This window comes from Lepus europaeus, chromosome 20 (genome assembly GCF_033115175.1).
Source record: "Lepus europaeus isolate LE1 chromosome 20, mLepTim1.pri, whole genome shotgun sequence".
Taxonomy (NCBI): Eukaryota; Metazoa; Chordata; class Mammalia; order Lagomorpha; family Leporidae; genus Lepus; species Lepus europaeus.
Genome location: NC_084846.1, coordinates 4689761 through 4717108, shown reverse-complemented (window position 1 = coordinate 4717108; position 27348 = coordinate 4689761). Strand labels below are relative to the sequence as shown.

The 27348-nt window shown below is 43.4% G+C and overlaps 1 protein-coding gene across 9 annotated transcripts; it reads left to right on the top strand.

Annotated features, from left to right (window-relative positions):
* The first annotated feature begins 1230 nt into the window (after positions 1-1230).
* On the top strand, positions 1231-26018 carry LOC133749553 (zinc finger protein 26-like). 9 transcript variants are annotated; one of them, XM_062178748.1, is made up of 11 exons: positions 1237-1311; positions 1560-1618; positions 1708-1775; positions 3155-3211; positions 8625-8755; positions 17167-17322; positions 17786-17877; positions 18725-18851; positions 19753-19836; positions 20242-20318; positions 20555-26018. In XM_062178748.1, the coding sequence occupies exons 6-11, from the start codon at positions 17295-17297 to the stop codon at positions 22835-22837; spliced, it is 2691 nt and encodes an 896-aa protein (XP_062034732.1). In that variant the 5' UTR covers positions 1237-1311; positions 1560-1618; positions 1708-1775; positions 3155-3211; positions 8625-8755; positions 17167-17294; the 3' UTR covers positions 22838-26018. The 9 variants fall into 9 exon arrangements, with proteins under 9 accessions (XP_062034736.1, XP_062034732.1, XP_062034730.1 ...); XM_062178746.1 differs by having other exon boundaries at positions 2231-3211; XM_062178750.1 differs by lacking the exon at positions 3155-3211.
* Positions 26019-27348: the final 1330 nt, after the last annotated feature.

Below are 27348 nucleotides of genomic sequence, written 5' to 3'. Positions count from 1 at the left end.
CACTGGCCCACGTGACATGCCAAAATACCTTCTATGAGGATAAAATATTTAAATGTTTTTCTAAACTTATATTTTACAATATTTCAAAAAATCAACACATAATTATTGCACATATTTATGGGAGTACAGTGTGTTAGTTTATGCAAATAGTGTGTAATGATCAGATGAAGGTTAAATGGCTCTACATCTTTTTTTTTTTTTTAATTTGAGAGGTGGAGAGCCTCAGATTGAGAGAGCTTGCATTCCCTAACTCCTCAAATGGCTCCCAGTGCAGGTAGCAGGACAAAGCTAGAACTGGAGCTGACAACTCAATCCACCTCTCCCACATGGGTATTAGGGACCAACTACTTGAGCTGTCACTTGCGGCCTCCCAGGGCAGGGATTTGAACCCAGCTACTTTGATGTGGGACACCAGCATCTTACTTGTTAAGCCAAATGCTTAAGGCTGCTAAAAAGCCTTTTTAATGCAAAATAAGAAACCCAGAAATTACTTAGGAAAAAAAAAACTCCTTTGGCTACATAAAAATTAAGTATATTGTACAGCAATAGATGAAAAATCAGCAGCATAGTTATCAATTCATGGATTAAAAAACATAACAAACAATTCTTGATAAAATGTTGTAAATCGGTGTACATAACAACATTATTAACTCCACAAAGCCCACTTCCTAAAAACTACAGAAACTTGGCACCCCTTCCTGCCTAAGTGAAGAATGCCTGGGATCAGTGGTATTTTACAACGTAATACGATGGCCCTGAATTTATAATAAGAAATGAAAACCCGAAATACTGATTTGAAGAAGAAAAGAATTCAAGATACAAAAAGCATCAGTACCTTGAAAACACAAAGCAATCAACTACTGGAGTTCAGTGTTTTCAGATGAACAGAAATGGGGCCTGGGGTGACTGACTGGAAGAGAGACCATTTCACGCGTTGGCATTTGTCAGCAGGAGATAAGCGTAGGGCTTATGGCGGGTGGGCTGCGGTAGGCAGAAAAACGTTGACTCCCGCTCGTTTTGTTTCAGACCAAGAAAACAGCTCACAGGCTCTGGCTCCACCTCCAGCCCCTTTTGCGGGGGCGCGCCGTCTCCAACCCCGCGCTGAGCCCGCCCCGCGGCCCCTCAGACCCCGCACCCGAGCCAGCGATTTCGCTGCCGGAAGGAGTCCGACGTGGCCGAGCCCCGCCCGCCCGCCCCGAGGCCGGGAGCGGAAGTGACGTCAGCGGTCCGCGCCAGTCCTTTCCGGCGCTGGCCCCGCGCGGCAAAGTTCCTTTTCTCTGTAGTGGTCGTCTGTGGGGCGGCGGGGCTCTGGTAAGTGTGGGCGAAGGGGAGCCGTTGGTAGAAGTGAGCGGTGGAAGAGCGAGTGCAGCCCGCGCCGCCGAGCGGCCTCGTCAGGGAGGCGTGGCCCGGGCCGCCGTCACCTCTGGAGCCCTCGGGGTCCGTAGTGCGGTCGCTGTCGCAGGGTCGTCTGAAACACGGGGCTGGCCTCCTCAGAAGCCTCCAAACTAAAATGTGAACTTTTTTCTTTCCTTTTTTTTTTTTTTTTTTTTTTGGCCGAGAGGGGACAGAATTCCCGTCGTTGGAGTTCCGCTCGGCGCCCTCCCGCCCGCGAGACCTGGTGAGCCCTGGGAGAAAGTTCCAGAAGGCCTCTGCCTCCTGTTTCTGCCAGCGGATGTGTCATTTGCAAATCTGACTTTCTCTCGACAGGTCCAGTGTTTATTTTGGACACATTATGTTTGAGGAGAAAGACAACAACGATTCCTGTAGTGTGCGTGGTGAGCGAATGTTAACCACAGAACATTCTAGTGAGGGAAACAGGAATACTCCGCAGTGCTTGTCCTCTGAACTTCCTAGCCTGTGCCTCGCCCCATAGGCTCAAAACAGGGCCCTCTAGGAAGAAAGGATGCAGGCTTCTGTTCTCGGACTAAGATATTTTGCGTTTTAATTTGTTCTCTCTCGCTAGGAAAATAAAGACCATTTTGAAGAGTGATTTGAGAGGAAGTAAATTGGAGATTGTAGTTATGAGCTTGAAATACTAGTGGATCTGTTGTGGATAACACACTGTCCTCTCAAAACTACAATACTATTACTTCAGACAAGAAAGTATGAAATAATATTGATATATGTATAGGCGTATAAAAGACAAAAATTTCCACATTACTCCAAAATATACTTTTAAAATGAATATTTATTGGAATTATATATGTACTGCCTTCGTTTATTTTTTTAGTCTCTTGCAGTCTATAGCATTAATATCTCCCTCATCTGTTTTGAAGTCACTGTGCAAGCAAGACACATATTTTGATATTTCACATTGTATTCTGGTATGTTTAAGTGTTTCTTCCCTTGCTTATATTTTCCTGTCAACTGAAGAATATCTGAACGGTTGAATTAGGGCATAGTGAAAAAAATCAACCTAACGCTGTTCTTAGGGAGCTTGTGAAGTAGTGGAGGCAAACGTATAACCAAGTAAATAGATCTATCACCAATCGATGAGGACAGTATTATTTCCTTTGTCTTTGAGAGTAAGTGGAATAAAGAAGAAAGAGTGATGATTAAGCCAAGACCAGAAATACAAGTTGTAGAACTTAGCCATGCCAAAAAAGATGGGTGTGGTCAAAGCATTTGAGTGAATTAGCTAATTCCATTTCTAGAGAGGGGAGTACATCAGGATAATTCCACATTTGAATTATCTTGAGTTATCTTGTGTGTTAGGAAAAGATTCTCCAGTATATAACTGATAGGAAATTAAGTGATATCTATTCAGACAGTGAAAAGCAGGAGAGAAAAGGAGAAAACATAAATGTGTCTTAATTTCTTAGGTAAAAATCAAGAGTTTGTAGGAATTAGAATCAGTAGACGTTGAGTGGACGTGGTGCACCAGGACAGAGCATCATCAGGTACCCTTACACCTGTACTGCTAACCACCGTTAGCAGTTATATCCAGAGTGTGAAATTTATTTGATCTGCAGTGTCTTCTAGTCCCCCATTGGGTGTTCCTCTGATTTGCTCTTGAGGGGTCTCCTAGGACACTGGTTATAAATTCTAGCACTGCCCTGACCCAGGATAAGATTTAGGTTTGGATTGTTGGTTAAGTGAGGCAGAGAGGGGGCACCACAATAAAACATAAGAAATAACAAGTATTTTATTACAGATCCATGAGAGAAGAGAGATCCTCTCAAGGGCTTCTGGGAAATTTGGAGACAGCAAGGTACTTAACCAGCTGATGGAGAGTGAGAGAGCACTCGTGGGACTATGACTGTGTTAGGTTCCGTGGGCATGATCCCTCAGGCTTGTTGACCAAAGCACCCCATACTAAGAAAACTGCCTGAAGTTTGGCCAAGTGTGTTTCATGCAACATTCTGGCTACGGGATGGAAAGTTAGCACCTCTCTCCTAAGCTCCATCACAGATCATGGTCAGCAGTGCCCTTTACGTAGTCTGTTCACTCAGTTAATCCCAAGAGACTTTCCCAGTAGAGGAGGCTTCTGGGAGAGGAGTGACCTACACTAGCACCCTGCCATCCAGCAAGGGTCTGAAGTCAGGGAAGCCCTCCTTTCACGCAGTTGAATATTACTGGAGTATCCTCTTTTGACTCCCTCTTATCTTGAGGAGGCCATCTTTGGTTCCATGAGAGCCCGGGGGTGCGGGGTAGCCAATCATTTGTTGTTTCAGTGGTGAATAGAAGGCTACATGGGGGAATTTTTTGTTTGGAAGCCCTGGGGCAACTACTGATCACCGTAATGGTCAAAGACTCCAGGATATATTGAAAAAGCTCAGTGCCTCAATCTTGGAGCAAGTTTTTGTTGTTGAAGGTACTGATACCTGTACCTGTTGATTCCAGTTTGAAAGGTTTGGGTGGAATGTGTTGCCACCAGAACCCAAAAAGTACCAGAAGATGTTGGAGTTGTTATGTCTTTCATGATTGTGTCACTGAGTCTCCCTGGAGAAGGATATTATTGACGAATTGTCGTACCCGTGTTCTTGTAGAAGGTAGATGGATGTCATTAAAATCTTGGTTGCATGAGATTGTGGGTGATGATTTGTTAGGTAGACTGAACAAGGTGTATTGTGTTCCTTTGGAGATGAAGGGAAACTGATAGGTTGGACAAAGGCATTGAACTATGTCAACCAGATTTAAAAGAAACCAGCATTTACTGGGTGTTCGTTGAATAGAATCAATCATTTTTTTAAAAGATTTATTTATTTTATATGAAAGAGTTACACAGAGAAGGAGAGGCAGAGAGAGGTCTTCCATCCGATGGTTCACTCCCCCAATTGGCTGCAACAGCCGCAGCTGTACTGATCCAAAGCCACGAGGTTCTTCCATGTCTCCCACACTGTTGCAGGATCCCAAGGACTTGGGCCATCTTCTACTGCTTTCCCAGGCCACAGCAGAGAGCTGGGTTGGAAGTGGAGCAGCTGGGACTAGAACTGGCATCCATATTTGGATGCTGGCACTGCAGGTGGTGGTGGCCTTAGCCGCTATGCCACAGTGCCAGCCCCAAGTTATTTCAATAATACTGGGTAAGGGATCCTTGATGAGTGTGAAAAGAACATTAAAACTGTAATAGTGCATCATGGGTACCCTTTATTTTCAGATGTGAATACAGATGAAATAAGGCTGTTAAATGGAGATGCAGTGGATAATAACCACCATTCCATGAATTTGGTTTTATTTTCACTTACCTTGGTCCATATTAACTATTCTAACCAGGAATCCTTGGGATCCTTTTTATCATATCAAAAAGACTTACTTTAATACTTACGTTAGTGTTTATGCTCAATATGCAGTGTTTTAGGACACCATCCTCTGGGAAATTTAAGCAAGGCAATCAATGTGAGCAGTGGTTATTTTTTCTTGTGTATTTAATTCTGTTTTTAGGTTTTATGATCCTTGATGTTTAAGTTTAGTGGGATCCCTTGGTATAATTATTATTTGAGCCCCAGTTCTTTTTTTTTTTTTTTTTAAAGATTTATTTATTTATTTGAAAGGTAGAGTTACACAGAGAGAGAGAGAGGTCTTCCTCCGCTGGTTCACTCCCCAGATGGCCGCAACGGCCAGAGCTGAGCCCATCCGAAGCCAGGAGCTTCTTCTGGATCTCCCACGCGGGTGCAACCGCCTAAGGGCTTGGGCCATCTTCCACTGCTTTCCTAGGCCATAGCAAAGAGCTGAATCAGAAGTGGAGCAGCCAGGTCTCGAACTGGCACCTATATGGGATGCTGGCACTGCAGTTGGTGGCTTAACTTGCTACACCATTGAACACCATTCAATCTGAATTAAATAAGCCTGTATTAATTAGTGCACTTTTATTAATCAGTGCACATTTATTAATTAGTGTACTTTACCAGATGTTAAATTAAGGTCTAATTACATTTTTTCTGTGTCCAGTGAGTGGTTTGTGTCTAAATCCCTTGGTAATCTGCTAGCAGCATTGTTAGACCTGCTCAGCTCTTAGTGTTTGAAGTTCCTCTTTTTGATTTCTCAGACTGATAGCTAATTATTTCTTTACTTTTGGTTGTCTGAAGTTGAATTTCTGTCTTTGGTTGGAGGAAAAGAGGGAAGGATAAGGGGTCCTTTTTCTTTAGGCAGTAGTGTCATCCCCCTTTCTCTTTGTCTGTAGGAGCTTCAGATCTCAAGAGTTACCCTAAATAGAACCTAGCTACTCTCTGTTGTGTCTCGTGTAAAGTGACCCAAATATTCATTCTGCAAGGATCTGTGTCTTCCATTATCCTGACTTTTGGCACTTTTATTTTCCACAAACCTTTTCTGTGCAGCCTAGAAGTGCTAGGAGGCTGTATGCTCCCTCTGCCATGCCCCGGTTTTATAATAGCACCACAGTTTTCCTTTGGTAATTGGGATTAATCACTCCAGCCAGTAGGTTTAGTGGTGTATGAAGGCCAATTGGCCTGCTGGCAAATTCACCTTCTGATGGAAACATAGTAGTGTCCTTTGGGGAGCATTCCTTACTGTGGGTTAAGGTTTCCACAGTGCAGTGATCTAATTTGCTGGAATTGGAAGCAAAAAATTGTCACCAGAGCCAGTTTTGCCTTCACCTGTCAATTCCTGTACTCATCTGTTCTGGCTGTGGGGGTGCAGGACCATGATTCACAGGGGATACCTTGTCCTGTGAGACAGAATCCCTTCTCTTCAGAGGTTCTGGGTGTGGCTGTGTGTAGTAAGCCATTACACCTTTCCTGCGGTCACCTACTTCTGAGTGGTGGAGTTTGTGATAAGACTGGATTGATTACCTGGATATATTCCCATTGTTGCACTTTGCAGTGAAAAGGGCTCCTTGAAGAGAAACAGTGTTGTTTGGATGTCATGGCTAAGGGGAAAGCATTTTGTGAGTGAACAGATGGTGGTGGCAGCAGCAGAAGCATAGCTGGCAAAGAAAGCAACTCGTCATCAGAATAGGGAAGTATTCCAGGGAGGACAACTGTTAATAACCCTCATGTTGGGAACGGTCCAGTGTAATAAACACGCCACCTGGAGCTTCCCGGTGAACTTTATTTATCTTGGAAGCGGTCAGTTCTCTGTTCCATTTTGCTGCTCTTGCTCTTTGACTCCCTGGTCTCGAGGACTGGCTGATGCCTCAGTGTTTAAAAAAAAAAAAAAAAATGGAGGAGGGAGGAGGGAACACGGGGATTCCTTTCCACTTGTACACCTGAGGATGTTTCTCAATGCACTGTGCTAACAGATTTCCCTGTTAATATACTTGGACTCTTTGAAGTGTTGGTGTCCAGTGCTGCAGTAAGCATCTCTTGCTTTAAATTAAATTGCTTTAAATTAAATTTGAGGAGCTGGTGTTTTGGCGTGGCATCCCATATGGGTACTGGTTTGGGACCTGGCTGTTCCGCTTCTGATCCAGCTCCCTGGTAATGTGACTGAGAGGGCAGTGGAAGATGGTCCAGGTGCTTGGGCCCCTGAACCCATGTGGGAGACCTGGAAGAAACTCCAGGCTCCTGGCTTTGGCTTGGACAAGCCCTGGTGTTGTGGCCATTTGAGCAGTGATCTAATGGATAAGAGGTCGCGCTCTCTGTCTCTTTCTGTAGCTCTGCCTTTCAAATAAAATTTCAAACAAAAAATATAAATTGAGGCACTACTCCTCTCCTGGACATAGAGCCCAGCCCTTTTGATGTTGAGAATTACCAGGGAGTGAGAAAGAGGTCGATTTGTGCTGTGTAGGACTACCAGGAGCTTCTCCACTTCTGTGGTGTTCAGCATTCACAGAGGGAAAATGTCAGCTTTCTAGTGATCACAATCCCCTTTAAAAGTTTCACATATGGAACTGAGAGGAGCAGTCAGGGAGCTGACTGTTATGTGGACTGGAGCCATCCAGGGACAAGTTGCCAAGAGGCACGTGGCCCTTGCCCTCCTCCTCTTCCTCTGATCAGCCAGAGACAGAAACTAGGCAGAAGGTGAGTAGAAGCTTAATAAATAAAAAAGTAGGAGAAAAGTCAGAGTCTGCCTCTTTAAGAGCCTTCCAGCTAATGGGAGAAAATAAAAGAACTTGGCCGGCACCGTGGCTCAACAGGCTAATCCTCCGCCTTGCAGCGCTGGCACACCGGGTTCTAGTCCCGGTTGGGGCACCGGATTCTATCCTGGTTGCCCCTCTTCCAGGCCAGCTCTCTGCTATGGCCCGGGAAGGCAGTGGAGGATGGCCCAAGTCCTTGGGTCCTGCACCCGCATGGGAGACCAGGAGAAGCACCTGGCTCCTGGCTTCGGATCAGCATGATGCGCCGGCCGCAGCAGCCATTGGAGGGTGAACCAACGGCAAAAAGGAAGACCTTTCTGTCTCTCTCTCTCTCTCTCTCTCTCTCTCTCACTATCCACTCTGCCTGTCAAAAAGAAAAAAAAGAAAATAACTTTAAAATGCTAGGTTGAGCAAAGATAATGTGGTTGCCATAGATTAGTTAACATTTTAATATTAAACTCCTAGGTAACAGGAGATAAAGTGATTAAATAGATACTATGTTGTTTCCTTTACAGTTAACTGGCTTGACTTGTAAGTGTGCCTAATTCTAATAGTTAATATGGCCCAAAGTAAACTAATATAGGCTCTTTAAGGATTATTGTTTTTAAAAAAATTATTGAAAGAGAGAGAGGGACAGAGTGAGCTCTTTCACCTACTGGTTCACTCCCCAGATGACCACAACAAAGCCAGTAGCTTTTTCTGAGTCTCCCACATGGGCATCAGGGGCCCAAACACTTGGCCATCTTTTGCTGCTTTTCCCAGGCTATTGGCAGGGAGCTGGATTGGAAGTGGAGCAATGGGGACTCAAACTGATGCCCATGTGGGATGCTGGCATTTCAGCTGGCACCCTCACCCCATTATGCCACAATACTGGCCCCAAGGGTCTTCAAGGATTAAACCTTGTTGAAACCTAAGGGTGATTATCCCTACTGTTTTTCAGTTCAGTTCTGAGGTTCTTAATTTGAAAGTAAGTGCAAAGTTCTCATAGTGGATGACTGCAACCTTAATGCTATAGATTCCATTCATGAAGGTCCCCGTCACCAGTATTCAGCATTATTATAATTACTGACTGCTTCAACCTGACCGCGGGGCGCTGTGTTGCTCTTAAGTGTTGCCTGACATGTTCTGTTCATTTCTGTTTTGACAGCCTCTCAGCCAGTGTTCATCCACCTCTGAAGGGGCACAGTTCGCCTTTTCCAAGCTACCCACTGGGGAACCTCAACTTTGCCATCACAAACAGTCCTTTGTGTAGGCACCTTACTCCACTGCTAACAGCAGGTATGACATTAACTTGCTAACATTCTCCTGTGTCAACATTCATTTGACACACTTACAAGTGACAAGTCAAAGTATTTTTGAACCTTTTTGGGTCCTGGTGGGAACATTTTTCTTATTTATAAATTTTACTCACAAATGAATATCATCTATTCTTATTGTAGTTTCAAAAATTCCCTCACTTTATTTTTTTTAAAAGATTTATTTATTGGGGCCAGCACTGTGGTGTAGTTGGTAAAGCCGTCATCTGCAGTGCTGGCATCCCATATGGGCACCAGTTCGAGTCCCGGCTGCTCCACTTCCAATCCAGCTCTCTGCTATGGCTTGGAAAAGCAGTAGAGGATGGCCCAAGCCCTTGAACACCTGTACTCTTGTGGGAGACTTGGAAGAAGCTCCAGGCTCTTGGCTTTGGATCAGCCCAGCTTTGGCCATTGCAGTCATTTGGGGAGAGAACCAGCAGGTGGAAGATAATAATATTATTTATTTGAGATAATAATCATATTTATTTATTTATTTGAAAGGCAGAGTTAGAGGGAGAGATGAGAGATCTTCCATCCACTAGTTCATTCCCTAACTGACTGCAACGGCTGGAGCTAGGAATTTCTTCTGGGTCTGCCATGTGGGTGCAGGAGCCCAAGATCTTCCACTGCTTTCCACATTAGCAGGGAGCTGGATCAGAAGTGGAGCTGACAGGACTGGAGCTGTTACCTAGATGGGCTACCAGCACGTAGCTTTACCCACTACGCCATAGCGCTGGCTCCAAATTCCTTTACTTTAATGGTCTTAGCAGCTTCCTGTTGTAATCCCCAGGTGTCTGGACCACTTATGTCAGTCTTTAGCTGCCCCAAGGATTCTGATACAAGAAATTATCTGTGAACTTGGAACCAAACTTTTTTTTTTTTTTTTTTTTTTTTTGACAGGCAGAGTGGATAGAGAGAGAGACAGAGAGAAAGGTCTTCCTTTTTGCCGTTGGTTCACCCTCCAATGGCCGCTACGGCTGGCGCATTGTGCTGATCCGAAGTCAGGAGCCAGGTGCTTCTCCTGGTCTCCCATGCGGGTGCAGGACCCAAGGACTTGGGCCATCCTCCACTGCACTCCCGGGCCATAGCAGAGAGCTGGCCTGCAAGAGGGGCAACCAGGATAGACTCCGGCGCCCCAACCGGGACTAGAACCCGGTGTGCCAGCGCTGCAAGGTGGAGGATTAGCCTGTTAAGCCACAGCGCCGGCCCCAAACATTGTTAAAATTAAAATGACCTGCCACCTACTGGGCTGTCCTGGAAGCAGAGGGTCTTGTAGTTGTCGAGCCTGAAATTCTCCATATCCAACTGCCCTATGCTCTGGATCATGAGTACCCACTGCCTTGGTACAGCTGTTGAGCCCCTTTCTAAGACAGTGTAGATCTACATCTGAGCTTCTAGTGTATTCCACCAGCAGGAGAAGAATGGCTTCCCCAGTTTTCAGTCCTTTGACAGACGCTAGGGTACTGGAGAAGGTCACCCATTCCTCAGACTCTTGGACTAACTCAGGAGCCCTTTGGGATTGAGAAACCACCAGAGAGAGGTTTTAGAGTATACAGAAGACACTGTTGTGTAGTGTTGCTGTTTTTCATTCATTAAGCAATATGTCCCTAATAAAAGGAAGAGATTACAGAAACAGCACAGTTAGCAAAACCTCGGACGGTGATCCTAGTTCTAGGTCCCTTGAACAACGAGTGTTCATGGCTTCCCTTATTATTGTAAGTTATTGAGCCATTGCTTATGATTGTTTCCTCCTGGGCAGAAAGCGAAAAAAGAAAAGCCCCTGGGAATCTTCTGCCTTCCATTGTTGTGCTCCCTTCCACCCCCCAGATAAACTTAACACACCCTGTGCATTTCTTTTTTTTAAGATTTATTTGTTTATTTGGAAGAATAGTTACAGAGAGGCAGAGAGATATGTTCCATCCATTGCTTCACTCCACAGATGGCCATAATGGCCAGAGCTGGGCTACTCCAAAGCCAGGAACCAGGAGCCAGGAGCTTCTTCCAGGTTTCCCACGCGGGTGCAGGGGCCCAAGCTCTTGGGCCATCTTCCACTGCTTTCCCAGGCCGTAGCAGAGAGCTGGATTGAAACTGGATCAGCCAGGTGTCAAACTGGCGCCCATGTAGGATGCTGGCACTGTAGGCAGTGGCTTTACCCGCTACACCACAGCACCAGCCCCATGATGAGCCTTTCTAAAGGCTGCACAGTACCCTTTCTCCTTATGGTTATAGGTGCACTGATGATAACTAAGAAATGCTTTCTTTTGTTTTTGTAGTTTAAGATTTGTTTATTTGAAAGGCAGATAGGAGAGAGAGGAAAGGAAAGAGAGAAAGATCGTCCATCTGCTGGTTCACTCCCCAGATGGCTTTAGTGGCCAGGGTTGGGCCAGGCCAAAGCCAGGAGCCTGGAGTTTCATCGGTTTCCCATGTGGGTGCAGGGGCCCGAGGACTTGGGCCATTTCCTGCTGCTTTCCCAGGCCCATTAGCAGGGATCTGGATCAGAAGTGGAGCAGCCAGGATTTGAACCCAGTGACCAAGTAGAATGCTGGTGTCTCAAGTGTCTTAACCTGCTGTGCTATGATGCCAGATAAGATAGGCTTTTTCCCCTTTAAAATAAATACTGATAGTGGGAATTAGTTCCAGTGAACCTTTATCATCCGTGATAATCTCTGGTTAATGGTCTAATTGGCAGACATACTGTTTCCATCAAAGAACTCCTTTGCAATTGTGTTTCAACAAATCAGCCCCTGTAATTCTTGGTCTTGGTGAGGCCTTACCATGTTTTAATATACTTTGTGTTTGTTTATTTATTTGAAAGGCAGAGATACAAAGAAGATAAAAGAGAGGTGTATTCATCCTCTGGTTCACTCCCCAATAGCTTCAATGGCTGGGACTGGGCCAGGCCAGAGCCAAGAGCCAAGACCTTCTTTCAGGTCTCCCTCATGGGTGCAGGGGCCCAGAGACTTGGGCCATCCTCTGCTGCTTTACCTGGAGTATTAGCAGGGAGCTGGATTGGAAGTGGAGCAGGCAGGACTTGAACCAGTGCTCGTGGGGGATGTCGACAGTGCAGACAGAGGCTTAATCTTCTACACTACAGTGCTAGCCCCTTTAATATATTGTCTGTCTTAGTCATCACATAAATGCAAGGAGCCAGATCAAAGGTATATATTCTCCTGAGACTTCATTAACCATAGATTGTCTTGTAGGCTAGGCAGTTGATGATTTGGGTTGGAACTCATTTGAACATATGTGCTACCAAAGCAGAAAAGTGAAACCCTGTCATGTGCAAGCTGCTCCATCCTGTTGACTTTTTGTCTTATTATGGGCCTGGATGCTTTCATTGCTTATAAGCTGGAAACTGACATCGGTTCAGATCTGCTTGGACAAGATTGTGCACTCAGACACCTTCCTTCTATCACAGAATATCAACAGTGGAGATGGCATTGCTGCAAAAAAGACCTCAGTTGGGGATGAGTTCTTTTTTGTGGTGGAGACAGCTTTTCTTCTTAGACTGAAACCTTCACCAAGCAGTGCCCTAGGAGTGCCTTTCCTAAATCAAAGTTGGACACAGGGGCACTTTTTTGCTTTTTTTCCCCTGAGCTCAATGAATCTTCAGCCTGAAATTGAATATTCTTCTTGCTTTGTGCTAGAATACGTATCCCTACATTTCCATGCTTAAAGAGAAATAGGGCACAGGGAACTAAAAGGAATGGAAACTGTTGCTGACTCTAGGAGATGCCTTCCATGTATCAGTTAACCTCGACCCATTAGGAGAGGACTGCCCACTTCCTGAAGCATTTCCTGTCATGTTTTCCATCACAACACACTGTCATGCGTCTTTGGCCATGACAACCTCAATCACTCTTCTCTTCTTCATGAAACAGAATATACAGTTCCCACACCTACCTCATGCAGTGCAGAATGGCTCCTTTATGGGGTCTTTTGTGTTTAAAGCTCACAGACAATACCATATACAGGGGTATTTCAAAACATCTATGGAAAATTGAATTACAAGATGTTTATTTCGATGAAAATAATCTTTTTAAAAAAGATTCATTTATTTTATTTGCAAGACAGAGTTAGAAAGAGAGAGAGATCGTCCATCCGCTGGTTTACTCCCCAAATAGCCGCAACAGCCATGGCTAGGCCAGACTGAAGCCAGGGAATAGAAGCTTCATCTGGGCCTTCCACATGTGTACAGAGGCCCAACCACTTGGATTATCTTCCACTGCTTTCCCAGGCACATTAGCAGGGAGCTGGATGGGAAGCGGAGCAGCTGGAAATTTAACTCGTGCTTATATGGGCTGCCAGTGTTGCAGGAGGCACCTTAACTCACTGTGCCACAGTGCTGGCCTTGAAAAAAATCGTGAAATTGTTTCATTGGATTTTCCTAGTAAGCATTTTTCAGTGACGTTTTGAAGACCCCTTCTGTTTCCTTCCTTGCCTTTTCCTATATGTATGTAATAGCTATGTTGGGGATGTTCATAGTTCTTTATCCACTGGGACTTCCATTTTCCCATCAATCCGTTACCACCATGCATAATGGACGTTATTTACTCCTGTATTAATAAGACGTGTCATAGACCTAGGCACTACTGGCCTTTGCAATAGGATAGCAACCTCTGTCAAATCATTTAGCAACCTTTCAAATTATACTCAGTGGCTGAGTGTCTATATTTGGTCTATTCAGAGTTTCTGTTTTGTAATTTAGTCTTGTAGGTTTATGTGTTAGGTTCAGGGATTTGACCTTTATTTGTAGGTTTTCTAGTTCGTTGGCATATGATTATTCGTAGTGGTGTCTTATGATCTTTTATGTGTTTGTAGTATCAGCTGTAACTTCTCTCATTTCTGAGTTTATTTATGAGTCTTTTGTATCACAGTCTAGCCAGATTTGTTGTTGTTTAAAGGGAGGCAGGGCTTTTAGTTTCAGTCTCTTTTGTAACTGTATTTCTATTCAGTTTTATTATTTCTGCACTAATCTTCATTGTTTTCCTTTTCCTGACTTGGGCTTACTATGTTTTTCTAATTCCTTGAGGTGTAACGTTAGGTTGTTTATTGTGGTCTTGTTTTTTGATGTATGCTTTTATTGCTATACATTTACCTCTTCCAACTGCTTTTTTTTCTCCATCCCATAAGAATGTTGTATATCCATTTTTATTTTTCTCAAGATGTATTTTAACTTCCCTTTAAAGTATTTTTATTTATTTGAGATGCAGAGAGAGAAAAAGAGAGTCAGACAGACTAGCTTTTATCTGCTTATTCAGTCCTCAATTTCCCATAACAGCTAGGCTTAGCCAGGCCAAAGCCAGGAGTTGGAAACTCAGTCCCAGTTTCTCACGTGGGTGGCAGAGACTCAGCTGCTTGAACCATCACAGAAAAGTTAAAGCTAGAACTATGGATGGAGAGACAGAGATCTTCCATCCACTGGTTTACTCTAAATGACTGCAGTGGCCAGGGCTGGGCCAGGTCGAAGCCAGGAGCCTGGAGCTTCATCGAGATCTCCCATGTCTGTGCAGGGGTCCAAACACTAGGGTCATCTTCTGCTTTCCCAGATGTAGTAGTGGGAAGCTGGATCAGAAGCAGAGCTGCTGGGACTTGATCTTGGCGCCTGGGGATGCTGGTGTTGGCAGCCAGCAGTTTTAACCCCCAAGGCCACAGCACTGGTCATTGTGTTAGTGTATCCTTTTCTTTCAGTCTAAAAAACTCACGTTAATATTTTTTGTAAGATGAGGCTGATGGTGATGAACTTTCTGTGCTTTGGCTTTCTGGGAAAAATCTTTAGGTCTCGTTCATTTTTGAAGGACACCGTTGTCTGAGTTTGATATTCATATGTGGTAGATTCTTCCCTTCACAGTTTGTGTATGTCCTTTCATTTTATCCTGGTCTATAAGGTCTTTGGTGAATAAAACCCTACTCATAGCTTTTTTTGGAATACCTTCATATGGGATTTGCTTCTTTTCTTATGCTGCCTTCAGAGCTTCTTTTCATCTTTTTTTTTTTTTTTTAGATTTATTTTCACTCCCCAGATGGCCTCAACAGCTGGAGCTGCACCTATCCGAAGCCAGGAGCCAGGAGCTTCTACTGGGTCTCCCACGTGGGGGCAGGGGCCCAAGGACTTGGGCCATCTTCTACTGCTATCCCAGGCCATAGCAGAGAGCTGGATCTGAAGTAGAGTAGCCGGGACTCGACCCGGCACCCATATGGGATGCTGGTGCTTCAGGCCAGGGCATTAACCTGCTGCACCACAGTGCTGGCCCCAACCCCTCAAATAAATTTTATTTTTATGGCCGGCCCCCTCTTTTCATCTTTAATGTTTGACTGATTGTAATATCTTGTTGTCATTCTGTTGAAATTGAATCTGATTGGAGACATTGGACTTGTCGGAACATGGATATTTATGTGTTTTCCCAGACTTAGGGAATTTTCTGTTATTCTAATAGTCTTTGAAAGCCTTTTCTCTCTTAGTTTTATAAATCAAGTGTTTGCAGGTTTTTTTTTTTTTTTTTTTTTTTTTTTGACAGGCAGAGTGGACAGTGAGAGAGAGAGAGAGACAGAGAGAAAGGTTTTCCTTTTTGCCGTTGGTTCACTCTCCAATGGCCGCCATGGCCGGCGCGCTGTGGCTGGCACACCGTGCTGATCTGAAGGCAGGAGCCAAGTGCTTCTTCCTGGTCTCCCATGGGGTGCAAGGCCCAAGCACTTGGGCCATCCTCCACCGCACTCCCGGGCCATAGCAGAGAGCTGGCCTGGAAGAGGAGCAACTGGGACAGAATCCGGCACCCCAACCGGGACTAAAACCCTGTGTGCTGGTGCCGCTAGGCGGAGGATCAGCCTGTTGAGCCAGGGCGCCGGCCAAGTATTTGCAGTTTTGAAACTAACTCCTAAATGCTGTAAGGTCATACTTTCATTTTTTTCCCCCCATGAATATGTATTTTCAAATACCCTTCTTTGATCACAGATTCTTTCTTTAACTTTGATGCTCTTTAATCTGATTTTAGAAAATATTTATTTATGGGGCTGACGCTGCAGCACAGTAGGTTAACCCTCTGAGGCCTGTGGCGCCAGCATCCCATATGGGCGCCGGTTCTAGTCCCAGCTGCCCCTCTTCTGATCCAGCTCTCTGCTATGGCCTGGGAAAGCAGTAGAAGATGGCCCAAGTCCTTGGACTCCTGCACCCACATGGGAGACTGGGAGGAAGCACCTGGCTCCTGCCTTCGGATTGGCACAGCTCTGGCTGTTGCGGCCATCTGGGGTGTGAACCAACGGAAGGAAGACCTTTCTCTCTGTCTCTTCCTCTCACTGTCTATAACTCTACCTCTCAAATAAATAAATAAAATATTTAAGAGAAATAAACTTCTAAAAAATAAATATTTATTTATTTAAAAAGCATAGGGGCCGATCCTGTGGCATAGTGGATAAAGCTGCCTCCTGCAGTACCGACATCCCATATGGCTGCTATTTCGAGTCCTAGCTGTTCCACTTCCAATCCAGCTCTCTCCTATAGCAGTGGAAGATGGCCCAAGTCTTTGGGCCCTACACCCGTGTGGGAGACCCAGAAGTAGCTCCAGGCTCCTGGCTTCAGATTGACTCAGCTCCTGCCATTGCAGCCATTTGGGGAGTGAACCAGCTGATGGAGGTTTTCTCTCTCTGTGCCTCTACCTCTCTAACTCTGCCTTTTAAATAAATAAATAATTTTTCCCCCAAAGGCATAATTACAGGGGGAGAGATTTTCCATCCATGTTTCAAGCTACAACAGTTAGGGGTGGGCCAAGTCAAAGCCAGAAACCTGAAACTCCATCCTTGTCTCTCAAGTAGGTGACAGGGAGGGATCCACGGACTTGGGCCATCTTCTTTGCTTTTTCTGCATTAGCAGACAGCTGGATCACAAGTGGAACTGTTGGGACTGGAACCAGCACCCATTTGAGATTGCCAGCTTAGCAGGTGGTAGCTTAACCCTCTATGCACAATGCCAGCCCCAGAATATCACATTTTACGTGCCCCAGGTGTGAATTTCCAGTATCCTTCATAATGGCAGCAATGACAACCGTAGAAAGTAAGACTGTAGAGACAAACTTCCCTGCATTCAAGTCATGGTTTACCATGTCTAACTAGATGATATTTGGACAGTCACTTGTGTTTTACAATGTCTTTTTTCATGAAATGATTGTGGTGTCTGCTGTGAAGGGTTGTTAGGATAATTAAGTTAGTTTATGTAAGATGTAAGAATAATTTCCAATATGTACCAGTCCTCAGTAAATGGCAGTTGGTGATGCTAATACACGTGTTACAGTGTACTGTTTTGAGTGACTTTCACATTTAGCACTAACAGAGACAGTACAGATGTATGGTGTTTTCATGACTGATAAGTAATGCTTGTTGAATAATGGTTGATGCCAACAGGATCCAAGTAACCTGCATAAAGAGGAATAGATACTGCTGCTGTCCACTTGGATACATAAACTACCTTGACGTGTATTTGGAATCCCAGAGGAGCGTGTTCAGGCATTTTGTACCATCAACCTTACAGAATGGAAATTATCAAAAACTTGTCTCATGGTGAGTCCTTTTGCTGCTATTTTTCAGAGATTCTGCTTTAGTTCTTCACTGGTGCACAGTATAGATTTCAGAGGTCTGGGGCTGAATAGTCAACATTTCTGAAGTGTTGAAGTGAGCCAGGGAGGGCTTTTCTGTACCTCAGCTACCCATTGTGCCTGCATTGGGAAGTGATGCTGGATAAGCTCATCCATGAATTCTGTCTTCATGAGCAAATGAATTGGCTCACATGTCTCAGGACTTAACTTTTCCTTTCCTGTCAGCTGAGATTTGACCTGACTCAGTCCTTCTCTGTGGTGCTAGGTGACACAGAAATGCTCTGCCATTGTACATTCCTAGTGTTTATGCGTATGAGTTTCTGTGAGTGTGTTGGTTTTTATGGAATTTTGAAGTAGGATGGATGACTTCCAGGCATGTTAATGTGGGATGATGGTCATCTTTGCATTCTCTGGCCAATCTTTTCTAGAAAATACACTTTCTGGGGACCCAATCTGTCCACATGAAGAAGAGACAGAGGCAGAAAGGACTGTGGCTGAATGCCTAAGAAATTGTTACCAGGTATAAAACACATGTGTCATGTTATGAATGAACATCACTAATATCATTGCTTCTAAAAGGCAGACGGATTTCCATCTTGGCAGAATTGTCACTAAAGCTTCATAAATCAATTAAAGCCTCATTCCAGTTTCGTAATTAGTAATTACATGATGCCAAAGACTGTTTCTTATTTTTCTGAGTGTTCTGACAAATTATAGGGAAAATGAAAAAAATATACTTTCTCTCTTTTTTTAAGTTTTATTTATTTATTTGAAAGTCAGAGTTACACAGAGAGAGAAGGAGAGGCAGAGAGTGAGAGAGAGATCTTCCATCCACCGGTTCACTCTCCAATTGGCCACAATGGCCGGAGCTGCGCCTATCTGAAGCCAGGAGCCAGGAACTTCTTTTGGGTCTCCCACATGAGTGCAAGGGCCCAAGGACTTGGGCCATTTTCTACTGTTTTCTCAGGCAATAGCAGAGAGCTGGATCAGAAGTGGAGCAGCCTATAAGGGATGGTGGCACTGCAGGCATCAGCTTTACCCAGTAAGCCACAGTGCTGGCCCTAACTTTCTCAAGTACTTTATTCATCAGTTTATCAAGTGTATGCACTGTGCTCAGGACTAATAGAGAAACATAGAATGAGAAGAGCTCCACATCTGCTTGCAGTGTAGTAAGTTCGTGGCTGAGAAATGCCAGTAATGCCACATAGTGAGTGTGGATGCAGAGAAGAGTCACTAGGACCTTTGTATCCTGGGCTACACAGTAAGGGAACTCAACTTGGTGCAGGCATTTGGTTACCCATCCTCATTCTATGAATGTCGATGGAGATACTACTTGTCTAAAGAGAGCATGTATGTTGGTGATTTAGGACTCGTTGACATTTGACGATGTCGTTGTGGAATTCACTCAAGAGGAGTGGACTTTACTGGAACCAATTCAGAGATACCTTTACAGAGATGTAATGCTGGAGAACTACAAGAATGTGGCCTCAGTGGGTAAGACTGCCCTTGTACTTTGTAGCCTTTTGGGGGAACAGAAATATTTTGTACTTACTGTGTTTCAGGATTGATGTCAACTTTGAGTACACTGGGAAATAAGAGAGATCATTCCTAATAGAATTTAGTCTTCTGTGGTGGTTGTCAGCTAGCTATGGTCCTAGAATCAGTAGTATCACCCTGTCTCATAGAAATGTATTTTATGAGACTTCATGTTTGACATACCGAATCAGAATTCTCGAGTTCTGCCTCTGTTAATAAAAAAAAAAGGTTCTTTGAAACGCAGAGTGACAGAGAGATAGGAAGACAGAAGTCTTCCATCTGATGGTTTACTTCCCAAATGACTGCAACAGCCAGGGCTGGGTCAGGTTGAAGCCAAGAGTCTGGAACTCCATCCAGGTTTCCCAATGGGGTGGCAGGGGGCCCGAAATACTTGGGGCATCGTCTACTGTCTTCCCAGGTGCATTACCAGGAAGCTGGGTCCAAAGCAGAGTAGCTGGGATTCAGATTGGCACTCTGATATGGGGTGCTGGCATCGCAAGAAGCAGCTTGACCTCCTGTGCCACAGCACTGGTTCAGTTGTGTTTTAACAGATCATTCTGCATGAATCAGATTTACTCTAAAGATGGAAATCATTCTTGTGAGAATGAAGATCTGTCTGCACTTTCCATCCTACTTTTAAAAGGCTGAGGTTTTTAAATGTGTGTGTTTAACCCTGAGTGTAGATTTTAAGAGTCAGAGGTAGCTCATCTTTTTGGATACCCAAAGAGTGAATGTTTACATTTGAGTTGTCTACAGATAATTTTAATTCCTTAGTTAGAAGGACAATTCCTGTGTCATGGAAAGGTTTGTCATCTTTCACAGACGCCATTCTCATTAATGTATATTTCCCCTCGTGCAGGCTGTCAGGTATTCAAACCTAGCCTGATATCTTGGTTGGAGGAAGAATTGGAGTTGACAAAAGGGGAACAAGGTGTTCTCCAGGGTAAGTGTGAAAAATAAGCCTGCATTATAAGTTCAGTATGTATGGAAGTATAATGAAGAAACCCATTAAAAAGCATTTTGAACGTGAAGCTTGAGGGCCTTGAACTGTCAGTTTTGGGATATCTTCAACTATTCATACTCTTGTCAAGATTTTCCTATGAACTCACCAGTGATATCTTTGAGTTTATGGTTTTCTTTGTCTAGATCTTTCTTACTTTCAGTTCCTCACAATATTATTTCTCTTTACCATCGCATTTAATTGTCATTGGATGAAATATTAATAAATTGCTGTTTTGATCTCAAGTCAAAATAACATATGTAACACATGGCCTTTAAAATTTTTAACTTATATAGTCTGTCATTTTGTTAGGCAAACCCTCATGTATGTTTTTCTCTTTTACCTCAGAATGGGAATTTAATACCAAAGGAACAGCACATCTGCCTGCTATCTTTGGGTCAGATACCTCAAATGACATAGAACTGGTAAGATGAATGAAGTTTTATCTTAATTTCTGAATTTAAAGGTTGGGATTTCCATGATAGTAGTTGATACAAATGAGATATTTATGGGATGTAGCTTATATACGAGAGAGAGAGCAGTGTCTCTGGAGAGAAATCCCATACCTAGAGTGAAGCTTGGGTGCTTCAGTGTTCTCACTAGTACACATTTCCCTAAGTCTGAGAAATCCTTTAAACACCACTCATCTCTTTATCAACAGGCAAGAAGTCACCATGAAGGGCAACTCTGTGACTTTAACCAGTGTGACACAGTCTCCAGTGAAGACACAGGCATTCAGATACCTATGAGAACTGAAAATACAGGGAACAGTTCTGAGTGTAATCGGAACGGAAAACACTTCCTTCCTCTGCACTGGAGGAGCTCTGTTGGAGACAAACTTTCTACATTGATTCAATGTGAAAAACCCTTCAGCCTGACTTCCGATGTTTGCCAGAGAAGGAGAATACAAGACAGATCTGATGAATGCAGTGATTATGACCAACCCTTCATCAGTCAGTCACAGTTGCAGGCTCATGGGCCAACTCCTAGTGAAGAAAAACCATCTGATTTGGAGCAGAGTGGGAAAGCATTTACTGACTCCACAACTCAGGCTGTACCTACGCAAACACAGACTACAGAAAAACCCAGTGAATATGAGGAATGTGGAAAATTGTTCATGTATCCTTTCTACCTTAATAATCATATGCAAAATGACACTGAGAAGAAATCCAATGAGTGGAAGGAATGCGGGAAAGCCTTCCCTGAGCCCTCAGGCGTAACTGCACATGTGCAGAGTAACACAGGGGAGAAGTTGTATGAGTGCAAGGAATGTGGGAAAGCCTTCATTACATCCTCTCGACTTAGTGAGCACTTAAGGAGTCACACAGGGGAGAAACCCTATGGATGTTATGAATGTGGTAAAGCCTTTGCCTCTTCTTCATATCTTACTGCACATTTAAGAACGCATACTGGGGAGAAGCCGTTTGTGTGTCCAACATGTGGGAAAGCTTTTACCCGATCTTGTTACCTTCGTGTTCACATGCGAACTCACACTGGAGAGAAACCTTACGAATGCCAGGAATGTGGGAAAGCCTTTACTGGGCGCTCATGGCTTACTATACATTTACGAACACATACTGGAGAGAAGCCCTATGAATGTAAGGAGTGTGATAAAGCCTTCACTAGCTTTGCTTTACTTAATGAACATATAAAAACTCACACTGGTGAGAAGCCCTTTGTATGTAACGTATGCACAAAGTCTTTCCGAAACTCCTCATGCCTTAAGACCCACTTTCGAATTCACACTGGAATAAAACCCTATCAGTGTAAGGACTGTGGGAAAGCTTTCAGTGGGCGTGCAGGCTTCACGAAGCATGTACTCACTCACACTGGGGAGAAGCCTTATGAATGTAAGGAGTGTGGGAAAACTTTCCGTACATCCTCAGGCCTTACTGAACATGTAAGAATTCACACGGGAGAGAAACCCTTTGAATGTTACCAATGTGGGAAAGCCATGGCTCATTCTTCATCTCTTGTTGCACATTTGAGAACTCATACTGGAGAGAAGCCTTTTGAGTGTAACATGTGTGAGAAAGCATTTACAAGTTCTTCCTACCTTCGTGTTCACATGCGTTCTCACACTGGAGAGAAACCTTATGTGTGTAAGGACTGTGGGAAAGCATTTATTGCACACTCGGGCCTTAGTCAACACTTACGGACACATACTGGAGAGAAGCCTAATGAATGTAAGCAATGTGCGAAAGCCTTCACTACCGTTCCTCAACTTAATGAACATATAAAAACTCACACTTGTGAGAAGCCTTTTCAGTGCATGGTATGTGCAAAGTATTTCAGAAATTCCTCATGCCTTCAGACACACTTTCGAATTCACACTGGAGAGAAACCCTATGAATGTAAGGAATGTGGGAAGGACTTTGCTGCACGTTCAGGCCTTACTGTACATCTACGAAGTCACACTGGGGAGAATTCCTATGATTGCAAGCAATGTGGAAAAGCCTTCATTACGTCCTCAAGCCTTATTGCTCACATGAGAAGTCACAGGGGAGAGAAACCCTTTCAGTGTGACCAGTGTGGAAAAGCCTTTGCTTCTTCCTCATATTTCAATGCACATTTGAAAACTCACAATGGAGAGAAGCCCTTTGAGTGTACAGTGTGTGGGAAAGCATTTACATGTTCCTCTTACCTTCGCCTTCACATGCGAATTCACACTGGAGAGAAGCCTTTTGAGTGTACATTATGTGGGAAAGCATTTTTGTGTTCTTCTTACCTTCGTATTCACATGCGAACACACACTGGAGAGAAGCCTTATGTATGTAAGGTGTGTGGGAAAGCTTTCACTGAGCGTTCAGGCCTTAGTAAACATTTACGAACACACACTGGAGAGAAGCCCTATGATTGCACAGAATGTGGGAAAACTTTCACTAGTTATTCTGATCTTAATGAGCATAAGAAATCACACTGGAGAGGAACCCTTTCAGTGTAAGGAATGAGGAAAATCTTAGAAGTCCCTCATTCCTTAGTATCCACATTTGAATCTACCATGTCAAGAAACTATGAGCATAAACAGTGTGTAAAGGCATTGAGCTGTTCATGTTTACTTCAGATATATGAGAGAACGTACACACTGAAAAGGCACCATGAGTTTAAGGAAGACATGGAGTCATCATTCATTCTCATAAACCAGCATGTAAGAACTTACTCTGAAGCTACATAGTGTAAGAATTATGCAAAGCTTTTTCTACTTATATCTCAATATGTGAGATGTTGGTGATGGAGAGCAACATTGTTGATGTAAGATGTGGAAAAGTTACAGTTCTGCCAAATAGTTTGCTGTTCACCTGTGATTACATAGTAGAGAAAAATCATGATTAAAGTGAGAAATGTTAAACTCATTTTTACATTATTTCTCAACCTCAAAGAAACTCTATTTTCAGATTATGGGAATTGCTTTTCTGTGTCCTGAAGTCTTACATGCTGATAGATCTGGCTTCATGGAAGGTTCTGTATATTTTGGATGTTACAGATATTTTAAATTTTTTTTAACTTAAATCTCTGATTTCAATTATAGCTCTTTATTTTTAATCTTTATTATGAGTGAAAAATTGTATAATTAAGGAGTATAGTCTGATTTGACTTAATAAACATCCTAAAATGGTTATTACAACCCTATAGTACATTTATTACCTCAGTTATTTGTGGTTTCATGAAAATCCTTTTTGCTATATATACATTGGCATTAACTAAATCATCATCATGTAGATAACATCTCAAGTACATATTCATCTTGTAATTCTTAAGTTTTTATATTTGACCAGTATCTCCCCTTTTTTCTCTGACCATTAGCCCCTAGTGAGTAACTGTTCACATTTTTGGTTCTTTGAGTTTGATTTTTAGATTACACATCTGGAAAAGACCATGTGTTTGCCATTCTGTCTGATTGTATGGCAGTTTAATATCCTCAGGTTGGACCATGTTGTCACAGTTGACAGCATTTCCTTTATTCAAGGTTCATTGTTGAGTTTTTACATAACCACACTTCATTCATCTGTCAAGGGAAACCCAGTTATTACCATATGTTAATTATGAATACTACTGCAGTGAATGTCAAAGAGTAGATGTCTTCTTGATTAGTGTTCTTATTTCTGTAGATATAAGCCTGGAAGTGGATTTGCTGGATCATGGTAGTTTTTTTTATAAATTATATGGAGCATCCATATTTTTTCCCCACAATGACCTCACAAATTTATAGTCTCACCAGTAGTGTACACAGATTGTTTATCAACCTTGCCAAAATGTTTAATTTTATTTGAAAGGCAGAGTGACAAAGATCTGCCATTTGCTGGTTCACTCCCTGTATGACTGAATTGGCTGAGGCTGAGGTAGGCTAAAGCCAGGAATCCAGAGTTCCATCTGGGTCTCCTATGTTGAATGGCAGGGACCCAAGAACTTGAGCCATCTGCTACTTTCCCAGGTGCATAGGGGAACTGCATTGGAAGTGGAGCAGTCAGAATTTGAATCAGTGCTCCAAAATGGGATGCCAGAGTTGCAGGTGGCTGTTTAACTCACTGTGTCAAAACACTGGCCCCACATTTAATCTTTTTCAAGCCACCTCTTTTTTTTTTTTTTTTTTAAGGTTTATTTGAAAGAGTTAGGTAGAGGCAGAGAGACAGAAGTCTTCCATCCACTGGTTTACTCCCCAAATGGCCACAACAGCTAGAGCTGGGCCAATCTGAAGCCAGGAGCCAAGAGCTGATTGCGGGTTTCCCATGTGGGTGCAGGGGCCCAAGGACTTGGGCCATCTTCCACTGCTTTCCCAGGCAGTAGCAGAGAGCTGGATCACAATTGGGTCAGCTGGGACTCAAACCAGTGCCCATGTGGGATGCTGGCACTACAGACAGTGGCTCTACCTGCTATGCCAGGGTGCCAGCCCCTAAAGCCATCTTTTTTTTTTTTTAATATTTATTTAATTGAAAGAATTATAGAGAGAGAGATCATCTGTTGGTTTGCTCACCAGATGACTGCAACAGCTGGAGCTGTGCTGATCAGGAGCCAGGAGCTTCTTCCGGGTCTCCCATGCGGGTACAGGGGCCCAAACACTTGGGCCATCTTCTGCTTTCCCAGGCTTTGTAGCAGAGAGCTGGATTGGAAGTGGAGCAGTTGGAACTTGAACCAGTGCCTATATGGGATGCTGGCACTGTAGGCTGCGACTTTACCCCCTATGCCACAGCGTGGGTCCCTCTAAAGCCATCTTAATGTGAGATGCTACCCGGTTTGGTTTTGATTTTAAATCAAAACAATGGCCATTTATGTATTGTTAAATGATATTCTCACGAAAGCATTATAACATTCATAAGAATAAGCAGGGGAGCACAAATAGAATTATAGTAATTAAGTCAAAAAATTTGCCCACATACATCATAAGCCCAGACAATGAACACTTGAAAATGTATTTGATAATTCTTAGGATTAAAGTAGGATATTTCTTCCTGGAAATAGTCTCAGAAAATAGTCTTGAAAAGGTTCGTTAAAAAAGTATTTGGGGCCAGCGCTGTGGCACAGTAGGTTAGTCCTCTGCTTGCAGTGCCGGCATTCCATATGGGCACTGGTTCTAGTCCCGGCTGCTCCTCTTTCGATCCAGCTCTCTGTTATGGGCTGGAAAAGCAGTGGAAGATGGCCCAAGCGCTTGGGCCCGTGTACCCATTTGGGAGACCTGAAAGAAGCTTCTGGCTCCTGGCTTCAATAGGCTCAGCTCCAGCCGTTGAGGCCATTTAGGGAGTGAACCAGCAGATGGAACACTTTTTCACTGTTAACTCCTCGTCTCAAATAAATAAATCTTAAAGAAAATATAGAGTTAAAAAATGTATTCTTCAAAAAACTTTGCACCAAAATGTATGTTTAAAGTCCATCTTTCTACAGATTGTATGTAGTTTTACACTTTTGGAGATAAACTTTTGGGAGGAAGCTTTTAAGATTGGTCTTCAGGCTAAAGGGCATATGTATGTTTAATTTGGCTGACCATTGTAAATTCCCTTCCGTAATCTTGTTCAGTTTGACAATTGCTAAGTGAACTTTATGTAAGGTCATTTACAAATTTTTCTGGACACATGGGGAAGAGATTTTAGTTTGAAGTGGAAGGCACTTGTTTTTAGGAAAGAAAAATATGTATATGATCCTTAAGAATCTTTAAATATATTTTATTATGTACATTTTTTGGAATTGTGTGTGGGTAGACTTTTTTTTTTTTAGTGTTATTTAATTTGTATGTTTTCTGTTTCTGTATGTCATTATATATGCTTTGCTGCTTTTATGAGAATATTGACAGTACACAAAATGACCATTTCATTTAGGCTGTCTACTAAGGACAGGTTAATAAGCATTGAGCTAGACATAGCAATGTCACCATGGAGTAAGAAGGGGAATGTTTGATATTTAGGAAATGTAGAGTAGGTTATCACATTCCACGTTATGGCAACTTTTGAGCAAAATCCCATAGTACTTTAAGAGCTTAGTGTGTGTTGCCCATTTTTTATGTTAGGGTGAGTTTCCATCTGCTTGTTTACTTTGCAGATACCTACATGGCTGGGACTCAAGCCAGGAGCTAGGAACTCCCATGTAGGTGTCAGAAATCCAATTATTTGAGCTACCCTGTGATAGCAAGATGCAGCAAAAGAAGGTACATTCGAATTGTTGCTCTAATATCCCATGTAAAATGCCATTGCTTATGGGGAATCTGGTGTTTATTTCGTAGTGGATATTGAAGGTGAGTTTGTAGGATTAGTCTTAGCATCTTGATGATGGGTGTTGTCTAACATAATCAACCTGTCACTAGGTGAGTCCCTGGACACTGAAGAGGTTGATGCCTTTTGGATAATTACTGATGATTTTTTTTTTTTTTAATTTGGCAGAGTTAGAGAGAGAGAAAGGTCTTCCTTCCGTTGGTTCACCCCCCAAATGGCCACTACGGCCGGAGCTATGCTGATCCGAAGCCAGGAGCCAGCTGCTTCTCCTGGTCTCCCATGCAGGTGCAGGGCCCAAGCACTTGGGCCATCCTCCACTGCCTTTCCGGGCCACAGCAGAGAGCTGGACTGGAAGAGAAGCACCTGGGGCTAGATGCCGGTGCCACAGGTGGAGGATTAACCAAGTGAGCCACGGTACCAGCCCTGGTGATTTTTTTTTAAAAAAAGATTTACTTATTTATTCGAGAGAGAAAGGGGTCTTTCCATCCACTGATTCACTCCCCAAATGGCCACAACGGCTGGAACTGTGCCTATCCGATGCCAGGAGCCATGAGCTACTTCGCGGGAGAACTGGCACCCATATGGGATGTGGCCACTGCAGGCAGCAGCCTTACCCACTATGCCACAGCACTGGCCTCTGTTGATTTCTGATTGTAGCAGATTAGGCACACAGTAATACTTTTTGGTGCCTCAGCCTTGGTAAGAACATCCATGTTGAGCCACAGCTAGCTCTCATCCCTCTCATCACAACGTTGTT

What these genes read in the sequence shown, in the direction of transcription:
- LOC133749553 (XM_062178752.1), top strand. Translation starts at nt 17,295, where the DNA reads ATGGAAATTATCAAAAACTTGTCTCATG. An exon ending in CAAGAATGTGGCCTCAGTGG is followed by an intron (nt 18,852 to 19,752) that starts GTAAGACTGCCC and finishes CCCCTCGTGCAG; the next exon opens with GCTGTCAGGTATTCAAACCT. An exon ending in CCTCAAATGACATAGAACTG is followed by an intron (nt 20,319 to 20,554) that starts GTAAGATGAATG and finishes CTTTATCAACAG; the next exon opens with GCAAGAAGTCACCATGAAGG.